At 40.8% G+C, this 12,253-nt stretch overlaps 1 protein-coding gene across 1 annotated transcript; it reads right to left on the bottom strand.

Annotated features, from left to right (window-relative positions):
- Window positions 1–237: 237 nt before the first annotated feature.
- pals2a (protein associated with LIN7 2, MAGUK p55 family member a) lies at window positions 238–10,753 on the bottom strand. Its single transcript, XM_008432524.2, has 14 exons — window positions 10,592–10,753; window positions 7,993–8,077; window positions 7,327–7,449; window positions 6,598–6,716; window positions 6,108–6,260; window positions 5,381–5,530; window positions 4,987–5,214; window positions 3,483–3,614; window positions 2,631–2,733; window positions 2,466–2,537; window positions 2,212–2,373; window positions 1,589–1,791; window positions 1,380–1,508; window positions 238–1,283 (listed from the first exon to the last, which is right to left on the bottom strand). The coding sequence occupies exons 3-14, from the start codon at window positions 7,355–7,357 to the stop codon at window positions 1,107–1,109; spliced, it is 1,659 nt and encodes a 552-aa protein (XP_008430746.1). The 5' UTR covers window positions 7,358–7,449; window positions 7,993–8,077; window positions 10,592–10,753; the 3' UTR covers window positions 238–1,106.
- Between the last annotated feature and the right edge of the window lie 1,500 nt (window positions 10,754–12,253).

The following is a 12,253-nucleotide window of genomic DNA, read 5'->3' as shown; positions in this document are numbered from 1 at the left end:
AAAATCCAGTGAAATCATCTAATTTGTTAACTGAGTGCATGAGAAATTTATGCTCAGTAAAAATCCAGCTGGTCTATGAAGGCCTCAGAGGTTTGTTAGATAAATTTTGTGAACAACATCATTAAGATCAAGGATCACATCAATATTGTGGGATATTTACATAGAAATTCCTAAAACTGAATGTTTGCTTACTGAATGGACAGGGGGGGATTTTTACTGAAAAACATACGAAGCAGATCAGTAGAAAACACCAGTTATTTTATTAAACATCTGAAAATACATCTTATCTGAAATCTTGTAAAATATACCTTTAATAAGTAAATATGAACATTTAAAACTGTTAAGTTTTAGTATCATCACATCTAAAGGGATAGTTTACTGAGATGAAGTACCCTCTTCAACGGACCTGGGTAAGTTATTTTTTCTTTTTAAAACACAAACACAGCACCAAATCCACTGGTTTAACAGTCCAAAAACTTAAATACTCTTCCTGTCTATCAGTTAGCATTATTATCAGAATGGCTTTTGTGCTTCAGTGAACACTGGGTAAGCACTACAGTATTGCTTTGCTTTCTGTGCAACTTCAAACAGTGATCGGAGGAACAGTTTTCAGAGCAAACGCCCAACTAAAATAATGTAGGGGAATACATGTTAGCAGTAAGAAGATATAAGAAACATGATGAATGACTAAGTTCGTAGTGACAACGCCTCGAAGCAGTGGACACATACACTGTAAACTTAACACTGAGGTATCACATCCTTTTCTTTGACAGAGCCCTCATTTCAGGAGAATAAATAAAACTTACCTTTACAAGATGTGAAATTCGACAAACTGACAGCTGATTAAAAGCAATTTGACAGAAAAGCCTCATCCATTTAAATAGAAATACTCTCTTAAAAAACCAAAAACATATTTGCCACTAAGTAAGTACACTTCCTGTTTTTTGGACAGTTGCATAGTGTGTTGGAAAAGAAAACTGGCGATTTAGATTAAGGTGACGGATGCAGTTTGTACCGACGAGGTTGACGTCCCATTCTTCCTGTGTGCAGCACAGTATTTAATCCCAGGCCCGGCAGCTCAGACAGCAGGTCCAGTAGGAGGGGCTTCAATACACCCAGCTGACTGGAACCCACTGCGGCTCGACAAATAATCGCTCCACGGCGTCTTGCAGCTTGTCGAACGCCTTGTCCAGATTGTCGTTGACTATAGTCAGGTCAAAGTAATGACTGTACGCCCGGCGGACCCTGGCGCTCTCATCTACCGTCTTCTTTAAGTCGTTCTCCTGCAACAGAAGTGGGAGTCCGATTACACTCTGACGGCAGCAGCTGCTTCTCAAGAGCACCACCGATCACCTCGAACATGAATTTCTCAGGATTACCGTGAGGATTTTGGTGGTGAGGCCGGCATCGACCACGGCTTTGTGCATGTCTCTTAGTGTGTCCAGCTCAGGAGCAGCGATGAACACCACGAATGGCATGAACTCTGCAGTCTTCAACACCTTCAGGGCCTGTGCATAAACTGTGACGTCACGAACAAAGCTTCAGGGCAAAGCAGCTCCGTACGCGGAAGGTGCTGATGAGATTTTACCTGAGGGTTCACGTCCAGGATGCACGTGCGGCCGGCCTGCACCACCTCGTGGATGGAGTCGATCTTGGTGCCATAGAGGTTCCCGTCGTACTCGCCATGCTCCAGGTACCGGCTCCCCTTGATGTCACGCTCCATCTCCTCCCGAGTCACAAAACAGTAGTTCTGCCCGTCTTTCTCCTCTTCTCTGGGGTGGCGGGACGTAACTACAGCCAGAAAAAGTCAGGAAAACGGTCACACATAGTGCCTTGAAGAAGCATTCTTCCCGTCTTTTTTTTTTGGGTGGGGTGATTTAATGTGAGAGACCAAAGCAAAAAAAAGAACATAAATGAGGTGAAAAGGAAAATAAAAATCTGAAAAGTTTGGCATGCATTTATGTGATACCAATTTAACAAAGTCTGAGCTATTATGAGAAGAATAATGGACAAAAAAACAAAAGTGTGTATTTGTGTAGTGCTGGTTGGGACAAACAACATGATCTGCATCTGGAACAACAATCTCTAGAAACGACTGACTCAGGGCAACTGAAACACTTTCAGATTTTTCGTTTCCAAATTCGTCTATGAATACCAGCAACACACTGTAGACGATTTCTGTAACTGTCCAGGTTTGTCTGACACACTCACAGGGGACGGTGGCTCCATATCTCAGAGGATTCATAACAACAAGGCGGTTCTTCAGGCTCCTCCTTCCGACCCCCTGGGCTCCGATCAGAACCAGCGTTTTCCTTCGAAACGGGGGCATCCTGGCCACTTCCTCGTAGATCTGCAGCTCATAACGGTCAAACTCTGCTCAAGGCAATGCACACACTGAATGAGAACTGCATCGTCTCAGATGCATTTCGACGAAAACACCGTGAAGCACATTTGGTGACACACACCTGCGTTCTTAGAAGTGAGGTACATCATTTTTTTCTTCTTTTTCTTTGCAGTCAGAATCCCACAGAGCATCCCTGAAACACAAACAGATCCAAAGCGCAGCTGTCAGAGAGACGCAACAATGGTGTCTGGTTTGTTGGGAAACTGGGGACGTGACGTGTGCTGACCTGTACCAGCAGTGCCCCAGTCTCGCCTCACAAAAGCCTTTCTCTTCTCCTCCAAGAACTGACTGGGAATCAGGCCAGTCGCTCCACCAACAACTTTACGTGCCTTTGTCAGAATTAAAACAGTTGAGAAAAGAAATGAGGCGGATCTCTTAAATGTGGCGCTCAGGAAAAGGAAAAAAAATACATTCAACTGAATCTCAACTACAATCTCTTATATATGCCAGCACCTGGTGGCCCTGTTCACCTTTGGTCCTTTAAAATGGGGATCGAGATTGTATTAAATCTATAATGTTGCTTCTGTACACAGTAGAGTTGTGGAAATGTTTTTATAAAACGCCTTGACCTGTTTAGGAATCAATTGTTTATTTGTAAATGATGCCAGAATAAATTAGATAAGATGAATCTAAAACATGTTAAGGTCAGTTAATCAGACAGAAAGATCAGTTCTGCAGAGCACTTTTTTTCTTATTTGCATGTGAAAACTAATGCAGATATGCAAGAAGATATTTTCTTAAACCTTGCTCAAAAAGGTTCTTAATCAAATTATTTTAATCTAATTTCCAAACTTGAAATACAGTTGTCAGGGTCTTCCACTGTCCAAGAAGCTAAAGGACAGAGAATGATGGCAGCATCTTAATGAGAGACGAGTGAGGAAAAGGTGGGTTTATGCCCACAGATATAATATATAATTAAGATATCTATCGGTAATAGTTTTGAAATCACATGATTTCTTAGTATTTTGCAGCCTTACTCCAAACACCAAGGCAGAACACAGAAAAAAAAGATGAAATAAACCAGGCCTGTGCAAATCTGAACATAGTATTTCAGTATTTCTTGACGGTGTTGACTCACCTGCCACCAGTTGGGGTCATCCTTGTTGACAACATGAAGTATGTCTCCTTTGGCAAAGGCCAGACCTGCCTCTTTACAAGGGATCAGGTTATCTGTAGTTGGGTTGTAGCTGAAGTATGGCTTCAAATAAACCTACAAGTTAAGAATTAAGTTAAAATTCAATGCAAAATAAATTAAAAAAAAACTTAAATGTATAAAATTCTTTTAAAAAAGGCCTATGAATCTTTTACATTGGTGTGGAAGAATTTTGGTCAATTTCTGAACATAAACCCCACATTTAAGGGCATGCTGCAGCATCTAAAACAGGTTGAATCTGAACTACTCCATCTGAAAACCTTCATTTTGTTCTTAAGGCATTCAAAGGTGAACCGTGGGTGATGTGTCGGACCTGCATAACCCAGCTGTGTTTGTGCTTAATCTCGTTAAGCCCAGGTCGGACCTTCTGCTTCAGGATTTTCCAGTAGGGTAGAAAGCATGGTCTCATCGATTTAAATATCCGAGTTGCTGCCAAACTGGTGGTGTGACCGTTTCTGTTTTATTCACCGATTTTCCTCAACGTTGTTGTTTTGGGGGTTTTTTTCCAGGAGTTATGAGACACGGAAGCAAAGTTACTCAACAAGTTGTTAAATGGTAAAAGGGGAATTTGAACGGCTCTCGTTACCCAGCAGGTTGCTACTGGGTAAAGAGTGAGTTAGTTGATGCCATTCACTTTGCTTAGCTGGCCGTGAGAGGTTGAGCCTACATCCCCCAGAATCTCATGTGGGTCTGGATCAGAGTTTATTCTATATATTGAATATTCTACAAGATACATTACCTGCTGGTGTTGATCACATGTCTATCATCACAATGTGTCATGAATTTATTGTCCAACCCTACAACCACCATGTGTTGACAGCAGATGGCTCTTGGCCGTGACATTTACCTCAATACTCCCATAGATGTCATTTCTTCACTCCCTTTCTTATTGTTGAATCATGAAAACTGACATGTTTAACAGTGGCGTGGGCCTGCAGTGATAAAAGTAAAGCTGAAACCTGTGGGGAGCTTAAAATATATCAGAATGAGCATTGAATGATGTATTCTGTTAGCATAACTGAAAGCTAACAAGGACATTAAAAAAAACAGTAGAAAAGAGGGATTAATTGGTCCCATATGGCAGAGATGTCAGTATGTGACATAACCTTACACACTCTGCCAGTGTCAGCCTGCTGTGTGTGCCTGTTACAGTAAGGACCAGAGGGGTGTTCCAGTGAACAGAGTGGTATGTGTCCTACTTAGAGTGCAGAGTGTTATTAATAGTTCCTCGTGGACTCAGTTTTCAAACGCCTGGCATTCTGCAAACAGCCAGTCAGGCTGCTCCCACCCAGTCCTCGACAGGTTCAGGACAAATCCATCGCATCCCGAGTGAGAGTCCCTGTGTCTGGACTAGTTGTACATCGAGGAACACGTCATTTGTCAGGACTGCGTGGGATTTGACACGCTGGTGACGGTGCCTTCGCCTCACCTGCGGGGGCGCCGGTGCGTCTCTGTAGCTCGGCAGGACCTTGAGCGTGATGCTGCCGCTGCAGTTTCTCAGCAGCTCCTGGAGTTCCTCGGGGTTACTGCCCACTTCCTGACCGTTGACCTCCTGGATGACGTCGCCCGTATGCAGCATCCCCTGCCTGTCGATGGAGCTGCCGTGCAGGATCCGCGTGACCACCATCTCCCCGTTCACCGCGCGGAATGTCACTCCCTGAAGGAGAGAACGAGTGGGTCGTTGAGAGGGACACAACCTCTTGCTACGAAACAACTTTGACCAAGTCGAATTAAAACGCTGAACTGAGTCACGTTAGATGGATGGATTTTAAAGGGAATAAGCAGCGCTGCATGTCCTCCTCTGTAGAGACGCGGGTGTTTACCAAAGGCTCCCCGGTCTTTTTCTGGATGCCAATCATCCTCACAGCGTCGGCGGGCATTAGGGAACTCGGAGAGAGGGAATTGCTGTTATCCGTGTCGTTGGGCATTTCATAGGACTTCGCAGCCACCTTGTCATGAGCTTCAATTAAAGACTGAAACAGGAAGATGGATGAAAATAAAAACAAAAAAAATATCACTGCAACATCAATTTAGCAAAACTGTTCCTAAAGAATGACTCAAACTATTTTGCTTTGTTTATATCGGCGCTGACTGACGACTTGGAGAACATGACTCACCATTATTGCTGCCCCTACAGCAATAAAATAAAGCCAGCTTCATTTATAGCAGCCATTTTACAGGATTAATGATGAAAGCCCTTCCCTCTTGTACCTTGTTTCCTTCACCATTAAAACCAACTCAAACGTGCTTTCTGGTGTTCACACAAACCCAACAAGAAGCGTTTTCTGAGGATTTTATTTCAATATAAACTAAAAGCCACTGTCACTGTCACTCTACCTATATAATTCTGCCTAAAGTTAATTTTAGCCTCTGATGCTGACCCAGAGACTTAACATGACAACTTATGCTGTCATGTATCTAGCAAACTAAGGGAAAAATTGACAAAAAAAAAGGCTCAAAATTTCATTCTTTCACAAGTTAAAAAAAAAGTTTTGCCGTCCTTCCTGATCCAATAAACCTTCAACGAATGAGAGATTACAGTCTTAATACCTTAAAGTGGGGCTCTTGGAGGATTCTGGCGAGCTCAGCTGCAGCAGGATCTTGTTCTTCGAGGTTGTTGAGGGAATCCAAGATCTCTGTGAGCAGCTGAACGTTGTCGTCCCCCACAGCTTCTAGCTTCACTTCCTCAAGGCGCTCGTGGGCCTGAATCCACAAAGCAGCAGAAAAACGACTGAACTCCGTTGTATTTCAGGTTATTGCACCTTCTCTGTGTTTTAGTCAGTTCTAGAGTACAGATCAGTTAAAACATGAATTTTTTTTTTTACTCTTTTAACACTTTTTTCTATCAACTGCATATAAAACTAGGGCTGCACCGATTTCAATTATTTTCTGTTCAATCACCAATCTTTAAAAAGCTAGACCTGCCAATCCCTCAATACAAAGCACGATCTTGGAAATTCCTCTCCTCTCTATAACGTTAGAATTTGCTTTGGCTAAGCAAGAACACAAAGTAGTACTAATGGGAAGTTTGCTGCTTCACCTTAGCAAGAGAACGGACGATGGGGCTCTCCATGATTCCTTTGAGGAAGATGAGGTCGATATCTTTGGCTCCAGTTCCCGATGGCATGTCTTTGAGGTTGTCAAGAACCTGCTGCATGGCTGGAGAAGAACAACGACGCCTCAGACACGAGCTTGGCCAAACGAAAGACCATGACCAGCAGACAACTGGATGTTGGCTTGAAGTGGTATGATTTGCACTTGTGAAAGTAAAAATCGGAGCTGATTGTTACATCTACCGGAAAATAACTGCAGTAAAAACTCTCAAGGTACGAACAAGTTGACAGAAATAAACTTAAAAGCTTCAACCGCATCAACACAGATTCACATAGTTCAACAAGATTGATCCAAAGAGCTATAAAGCCACAAAATAATCAAAGATTTTTGCTTTTTTATTTTATTTTTTTTTTAGCTCACGGAATACGGCTAAAAATGTCTTTCAGCGTTTCCCTACACAGACATACAGGAATACACAGGTGTTTTCTTTCACATTAGATAAGCAGATAAAACAGATATCTCACTATTATACTGAGGTATGATAGTGTTTGATTAGGTAAAGACTTTTAATTACGTCAAAACACTTGTTTTGATAATGCAACATCAACTTTTTAGTTGATAATGTGAAATTCACAAACAGAAACAGGATGCAAAAAATAGTTAATGATTCAAAATCAGAAGCAGCCGTTTTAGTTTGTTGTCCTGTGTGGCTTACCTGAGCCAGACTTTGCATTGGCCACGGTCATGTTGATTACTCCTGAGCTCAGGATGATCAAACTCTGAACACGCTCGGCAGCCGCCCAAATGCCCGTTTAAAAAAACCAGAGCAACTGCAGAGCTGAAGGGTGACAGAAACCCAACAAGTCAGAACAATTTACATTATGGTAACCACATTATACAAACCAGGAAATGGCATCTACCGAGCTGTCATGTTGGACTAACACAGACCCAAACTAGAGAATGAGAATAATTACAGAGCACAGAAAATATGCCTCCCTTTGGGTTTTATGTGAATCTTTCTAGCATGAATTTGCTATGAACTGAGGAAATAATAAAGATTCTGACTTTAATTTCAGAATTCTGAGATTAAAGTCTGAATTTTTTTTTTTTTTTTCAGTGGCCCTAATCCTCTTCCGTAAAGATGGCAACTGAATAAGGACTTAATGTTATCTCTTTGGTTAAATATTGTACAATTCACTCACAATAGAGGCTTTTGTATTGATTCTCCCACAGCCGATCTATGATATTAGTGAAAAGTCAGGTGATGGTAGCGTGGGTCTTCTAAACTCTATTTAGTCACGTTCTGCACACACAGCATCCTAATATGTGTGGTGTGAACTAAAAGCAGCTTACCATTCTGGCATGAATTTCAGGATCTTACCTATGAAGTGTGTTTAAATCATCAGAGCAGCAGGCTGCCTCCGAACCTCAGGTTTTCCTAAAAAACAGGCATCTGGTACGTCTGCCTTTAACACAAAGAGGAAAAACAATCCACTGAGCATCAACAATTGTTTGAAAATGTGCCCGAAAGGCCTTTTAAATATTTAAAGAAGCCAATTACGCTGATAAATAACCTTTAGTTGTCTACCTCTGATCCGTAAAAGGGAGCGCTTTGTTGAAGTCAATCTAAATGGATAAATTAAATACTACCAGTAAAGAAAAACGTCAGTTGAGTTTCCTTTCCAAAGTCAACTGCTTGTGTTGTTTTTCTACAAAGAAGTACAAAGAGGTCGTTTGAGGTAAAACAGGTTACCTCAAATGGCATCTGAACATTGTTATTCGACCGTGCCCCGACTTGTCATTGAACAAAACAGCTGATCATGTTGTCCTACTGTTTATTCTATGAAGGATAAACAGATACTAAGGATTGTTTGATTAAATTTTCAATTTCATGAAAAAAAAAAAATTGATTCAAAGTATAAAAGAAGCAAAGATCCCATTGGCCTCTCCGGTGGTAAGTAATTTCCCACTCATAACCATCCATCCATCCATCCATTTTCTTACACCCTTGTCCCTTGGTGGGGTCGGGAGGGTTGCTGGTGCCTATCTCCAGCTAGTGTACCAGGCGAGAGGCAGGGTTCACCCTGGACAGGTCGCCAGTTTGTCGCAGCGTTCACAACTAAAAGTTTTTTTTTTAAATTTTTTTTCAAATAGACATTTTTAAATATTAGTCTCGACTGAGTATAGTTGGCTGACAAACACAGAGACGGGGCTGTCGCCAGCACTGCGCTGCTGTGCATACCGTCAAGGTGTGAAATGTGTGATATAACAGTGCGCCGTCAATCAAATGACCTCCAGATTGTGTGTGCAGGAGGAATGATAGCGAGAAAAAAGCCACAGCTCAACGTGCCACAAGTTTTCCACGGGCAGAAGGTCTCAGAGTTCAAGTAGAGGTGCACCGAACGCACCTTTCATGGCCAATACCAATTTAAGTGCTTTTTTTTTTTTTTTTTTTACGTCTGACCTGCTAACTTTATTTTAACCAATTCCATTTCTCCCATTTTCTTCACCATATAAAAGAAAACATGAACAATACATGTACTGTTGATTCCTCAACAGAGCTAGAAGCTTAAAATCTTTTTTTTTTTTTAATCTAGGAACAAGAAGATTTTGCATATGACTGCATAAAAACATGACCTTATCTGATTGATTTCTATTTGACTCAAAAAATGTTTACCAAGTTCCTGTTGCTTCATGCATTTAAAGACTGAAACTTATAAGCGTTCTTAGTTTTGACGCAGATAACGAAAAGCAAAAGAGACCTGTGATCACAAATCAAAGGACGACTGGCTGACTGACACTTCTCAGCGTGAGGTCTTAATTATTATGGGAAATGGGAACAATATCTGCATTCTGTCCTTTAGGGCCAGAGCCGATCATAAACAGTTTTTCACCTCAAGTGTCTCAATCAACATCTAAGCACTAGACTATTTCTACAGGAGAAAGAAGCAGCTGCTTCACTCAACTTGTTGATGCTTCCTTCGTATAAAGGAAATCAGCAAAGTCTTGATCCAAAGTCAATAACATTCTAATTCATAAAAAGAAAAAAAAATTATATCAATAAAAAATATGTATCAGGCTTAGTGGCATATTATTAACCTTAGCTGCTGTTTTATTAAATATCGCCACGGGCCACAGAAAAAGCCACATCTGTCGACTGCAGCCTGAAATATAAGCAATCCTTTCATTTTTTTTTTTTTCTGTAATGAGATGACGAGTGAAAAAAAAATGTCGGTGAGTTACGCATGTAAGACCTTTCTTAATGCGAGTGATTTAAAAAGTATTTGAGAAGGATCGTAATCCAGCTAAAGTTATGAGAACAGAGTAATATTAGAACATGCCACGTGATTCGCACTGATTGCATAAAAGTAACCGTACAGGATTTGAGATTATGATAAAGTTGGGTTGAAACCGTCTTCTCGGAGTCAACATGTTGAAAAGCTGTGCTGGCTCCACGGACTGAACTGCTGTCAAAGCTACACGTGTTTTTCGCTACTACAATAAGTAGCCTCTCTTGGCTAACTGACAGGAAAACTGATATTTTCAAAATAATTTCCAATCACTTTCTATTAGTTTGACTTTAAATTAGTAAAACTACGCGCTGTCAGGTCTTCTTTAGTAACATTTTAAGAGTCCACCCTCTTTCATTTTGCAGTCCACATGTAGGTTAGCAATGCTAACAGGTAGCAACTGCTAGCTAGCTGTAAAATATCTTTCAAGTGTGACTAATTAAACTGCTGTGGCATATCTAAACATAAATGAGCTCGTTAAACCAGCTGTGTTTTACAGTTATTGCTTATTTATAAGCAGAGCAATTTATCAGGGAGGCAAAACTAGCCGTTTCCTAGTGCTGTGGAGCTAGCGAGTTAGGCGCTTTAACGTTACTCCACATTAGCCTCAGAGTTAATTACACAAGAAGCAGCATGTCCAACATTGAAACGTCTGCTGCCCAGTCCAATTTCAATTAGGTTATAACATACCCAGTGTGCTGTAATCCAGTCACGCCTCCATGGTTTTTTCTTTATTCAATAGATTTATTAATCCCCGATCTCTCACGCAGCAGTAACTTGTGATTTCATGTCCAGCGTGCCTGCCCCCTTCTTCCCTCTCAGCTGCCTGTCCTCAACACACACTGCGTGAATGTCACGCAGAGCTGCTTCAAGTTATCTAACCCATTCAAACCCGCCACAACCACTGGAGACTTACACCAACTCAGACACTTATTTTCAATCTGCAGCTGTCTCAGTTTTACATATCACAAACAACACTTTTCTCATCCCATCTTTTCCCTTTCAACTTGAAAGTTAGTGTGTGGAGATGCTCATTGTTGTTACCTATATGCATTACTTTAGCTGTCCATCAGTTGCAAAAGCATTGCCAAGGTTCCCAGACCTTGTAGAATAGACGCATCCCCACAGCATGATGTTGCCACCACCATGTTCCCTGTTGAGTTGGTGTCTCACAGTAGATGACAGATATAGACTGCAGGCAGATCACTTTTTTTAATTATTTTGATCACCTGTGTGGTTTGAGATCAGTGTAGTTTTGCAAAACACCATTATGCACACCATAACCAGAAAAGAAGATGTCAGATGAATGACAGCATATAGTACTCCAAAACCTGGATTGTCTTTTTACATCCATTGCTAGTCACAGATGTGTGCTTATGATTACCCATGTACCAGGCTATGTACACAAACAAATGCTCACTCATCTGTCCCTAATGCTGGTCTTTGAGCTGTGAGCTAACAATAAGGCAGATGGTTCCTCACCTCATCTACCTACAGATGGCTACAACTGTTTTCTAGAATGGTCATTTCATAATTTTTTGTGATATCAGATCTGCCTTATGTTATAGATCAAGCTGCACATGACTAGTAATGATCATTTTAATACTTATAATACATTTTACCCCAAATCTACTGATAAACACTGAACAGTTGGCTTTGCTTCACTTATTCTTTAGAGAGATCCTTAAATGCCCTTTGTTCTGGTGTTACATACTATGCTTTTGCATAGTATGTAAAATCATTTACTATGCTTTTGCATAGTATGTAACACTATCCAGGTCACTCAAGGATTAAACTGTTGATCTGTTTTCAGTCAGGCTCCCGGTGCTGGGATGTTTGATGGACCGTGGTATATAATTGTCGCAGTTTACATTTCATGTGAAGTCAATTTTAGGAAAAAATAAAAAACATTTACACCACTAAATCTCCGCATAATATACCCATTGAAAATGCAATGCTTTAACTTACCAGAAGGGGTTGCTATTACCCTACGACTTTATGACACTGAGTCCACCACTTAAAGGGGCGGTGTTGCATATTTCTCAAGCACAAAGTGCCATTTCATAGCACAATCAAGTAACTATGTTACCTTCAGTTTATATAAAAATGCTGTATATGTGTAAAGGTAGTTAGAGGGATGGTTACATTGTTGCAGCATTATAGGTTGCTACTAAAAATATTTGAATTAAAGGAAAATCAAATATTTAAAGGAGCTATTAACATACCATTATTGACAGCCATCGATTTTTGCTTTCAGACTAACTAATAACTATTGCCAAGTAATACTTGGCAATAACTGCATTTATTAGTGAATTCACAGATGACTAAATAATATGTGACACGAAGAAAACC

This window comes from Poecilia reticulata, linkage group LG16 (genome assembly GCF_000633615.1).
Source record: "Poecilia reticulata strain Guanapo linkage group LG16, Guppy_female_1.0+MT, whole genome shotgun sequence".
In the NCBI taxonomy this organism is placed as follows: domain Eukaryota; kingdom Metazoa; phylum Chordata; class Actinopteri; order Cyprinodontiformes; family Poeciliidae; genus Poecilia; species Poecilia reticulata.
This window is presented reverse-complemented; position numbering and strand designations above follow the sequence as displayed.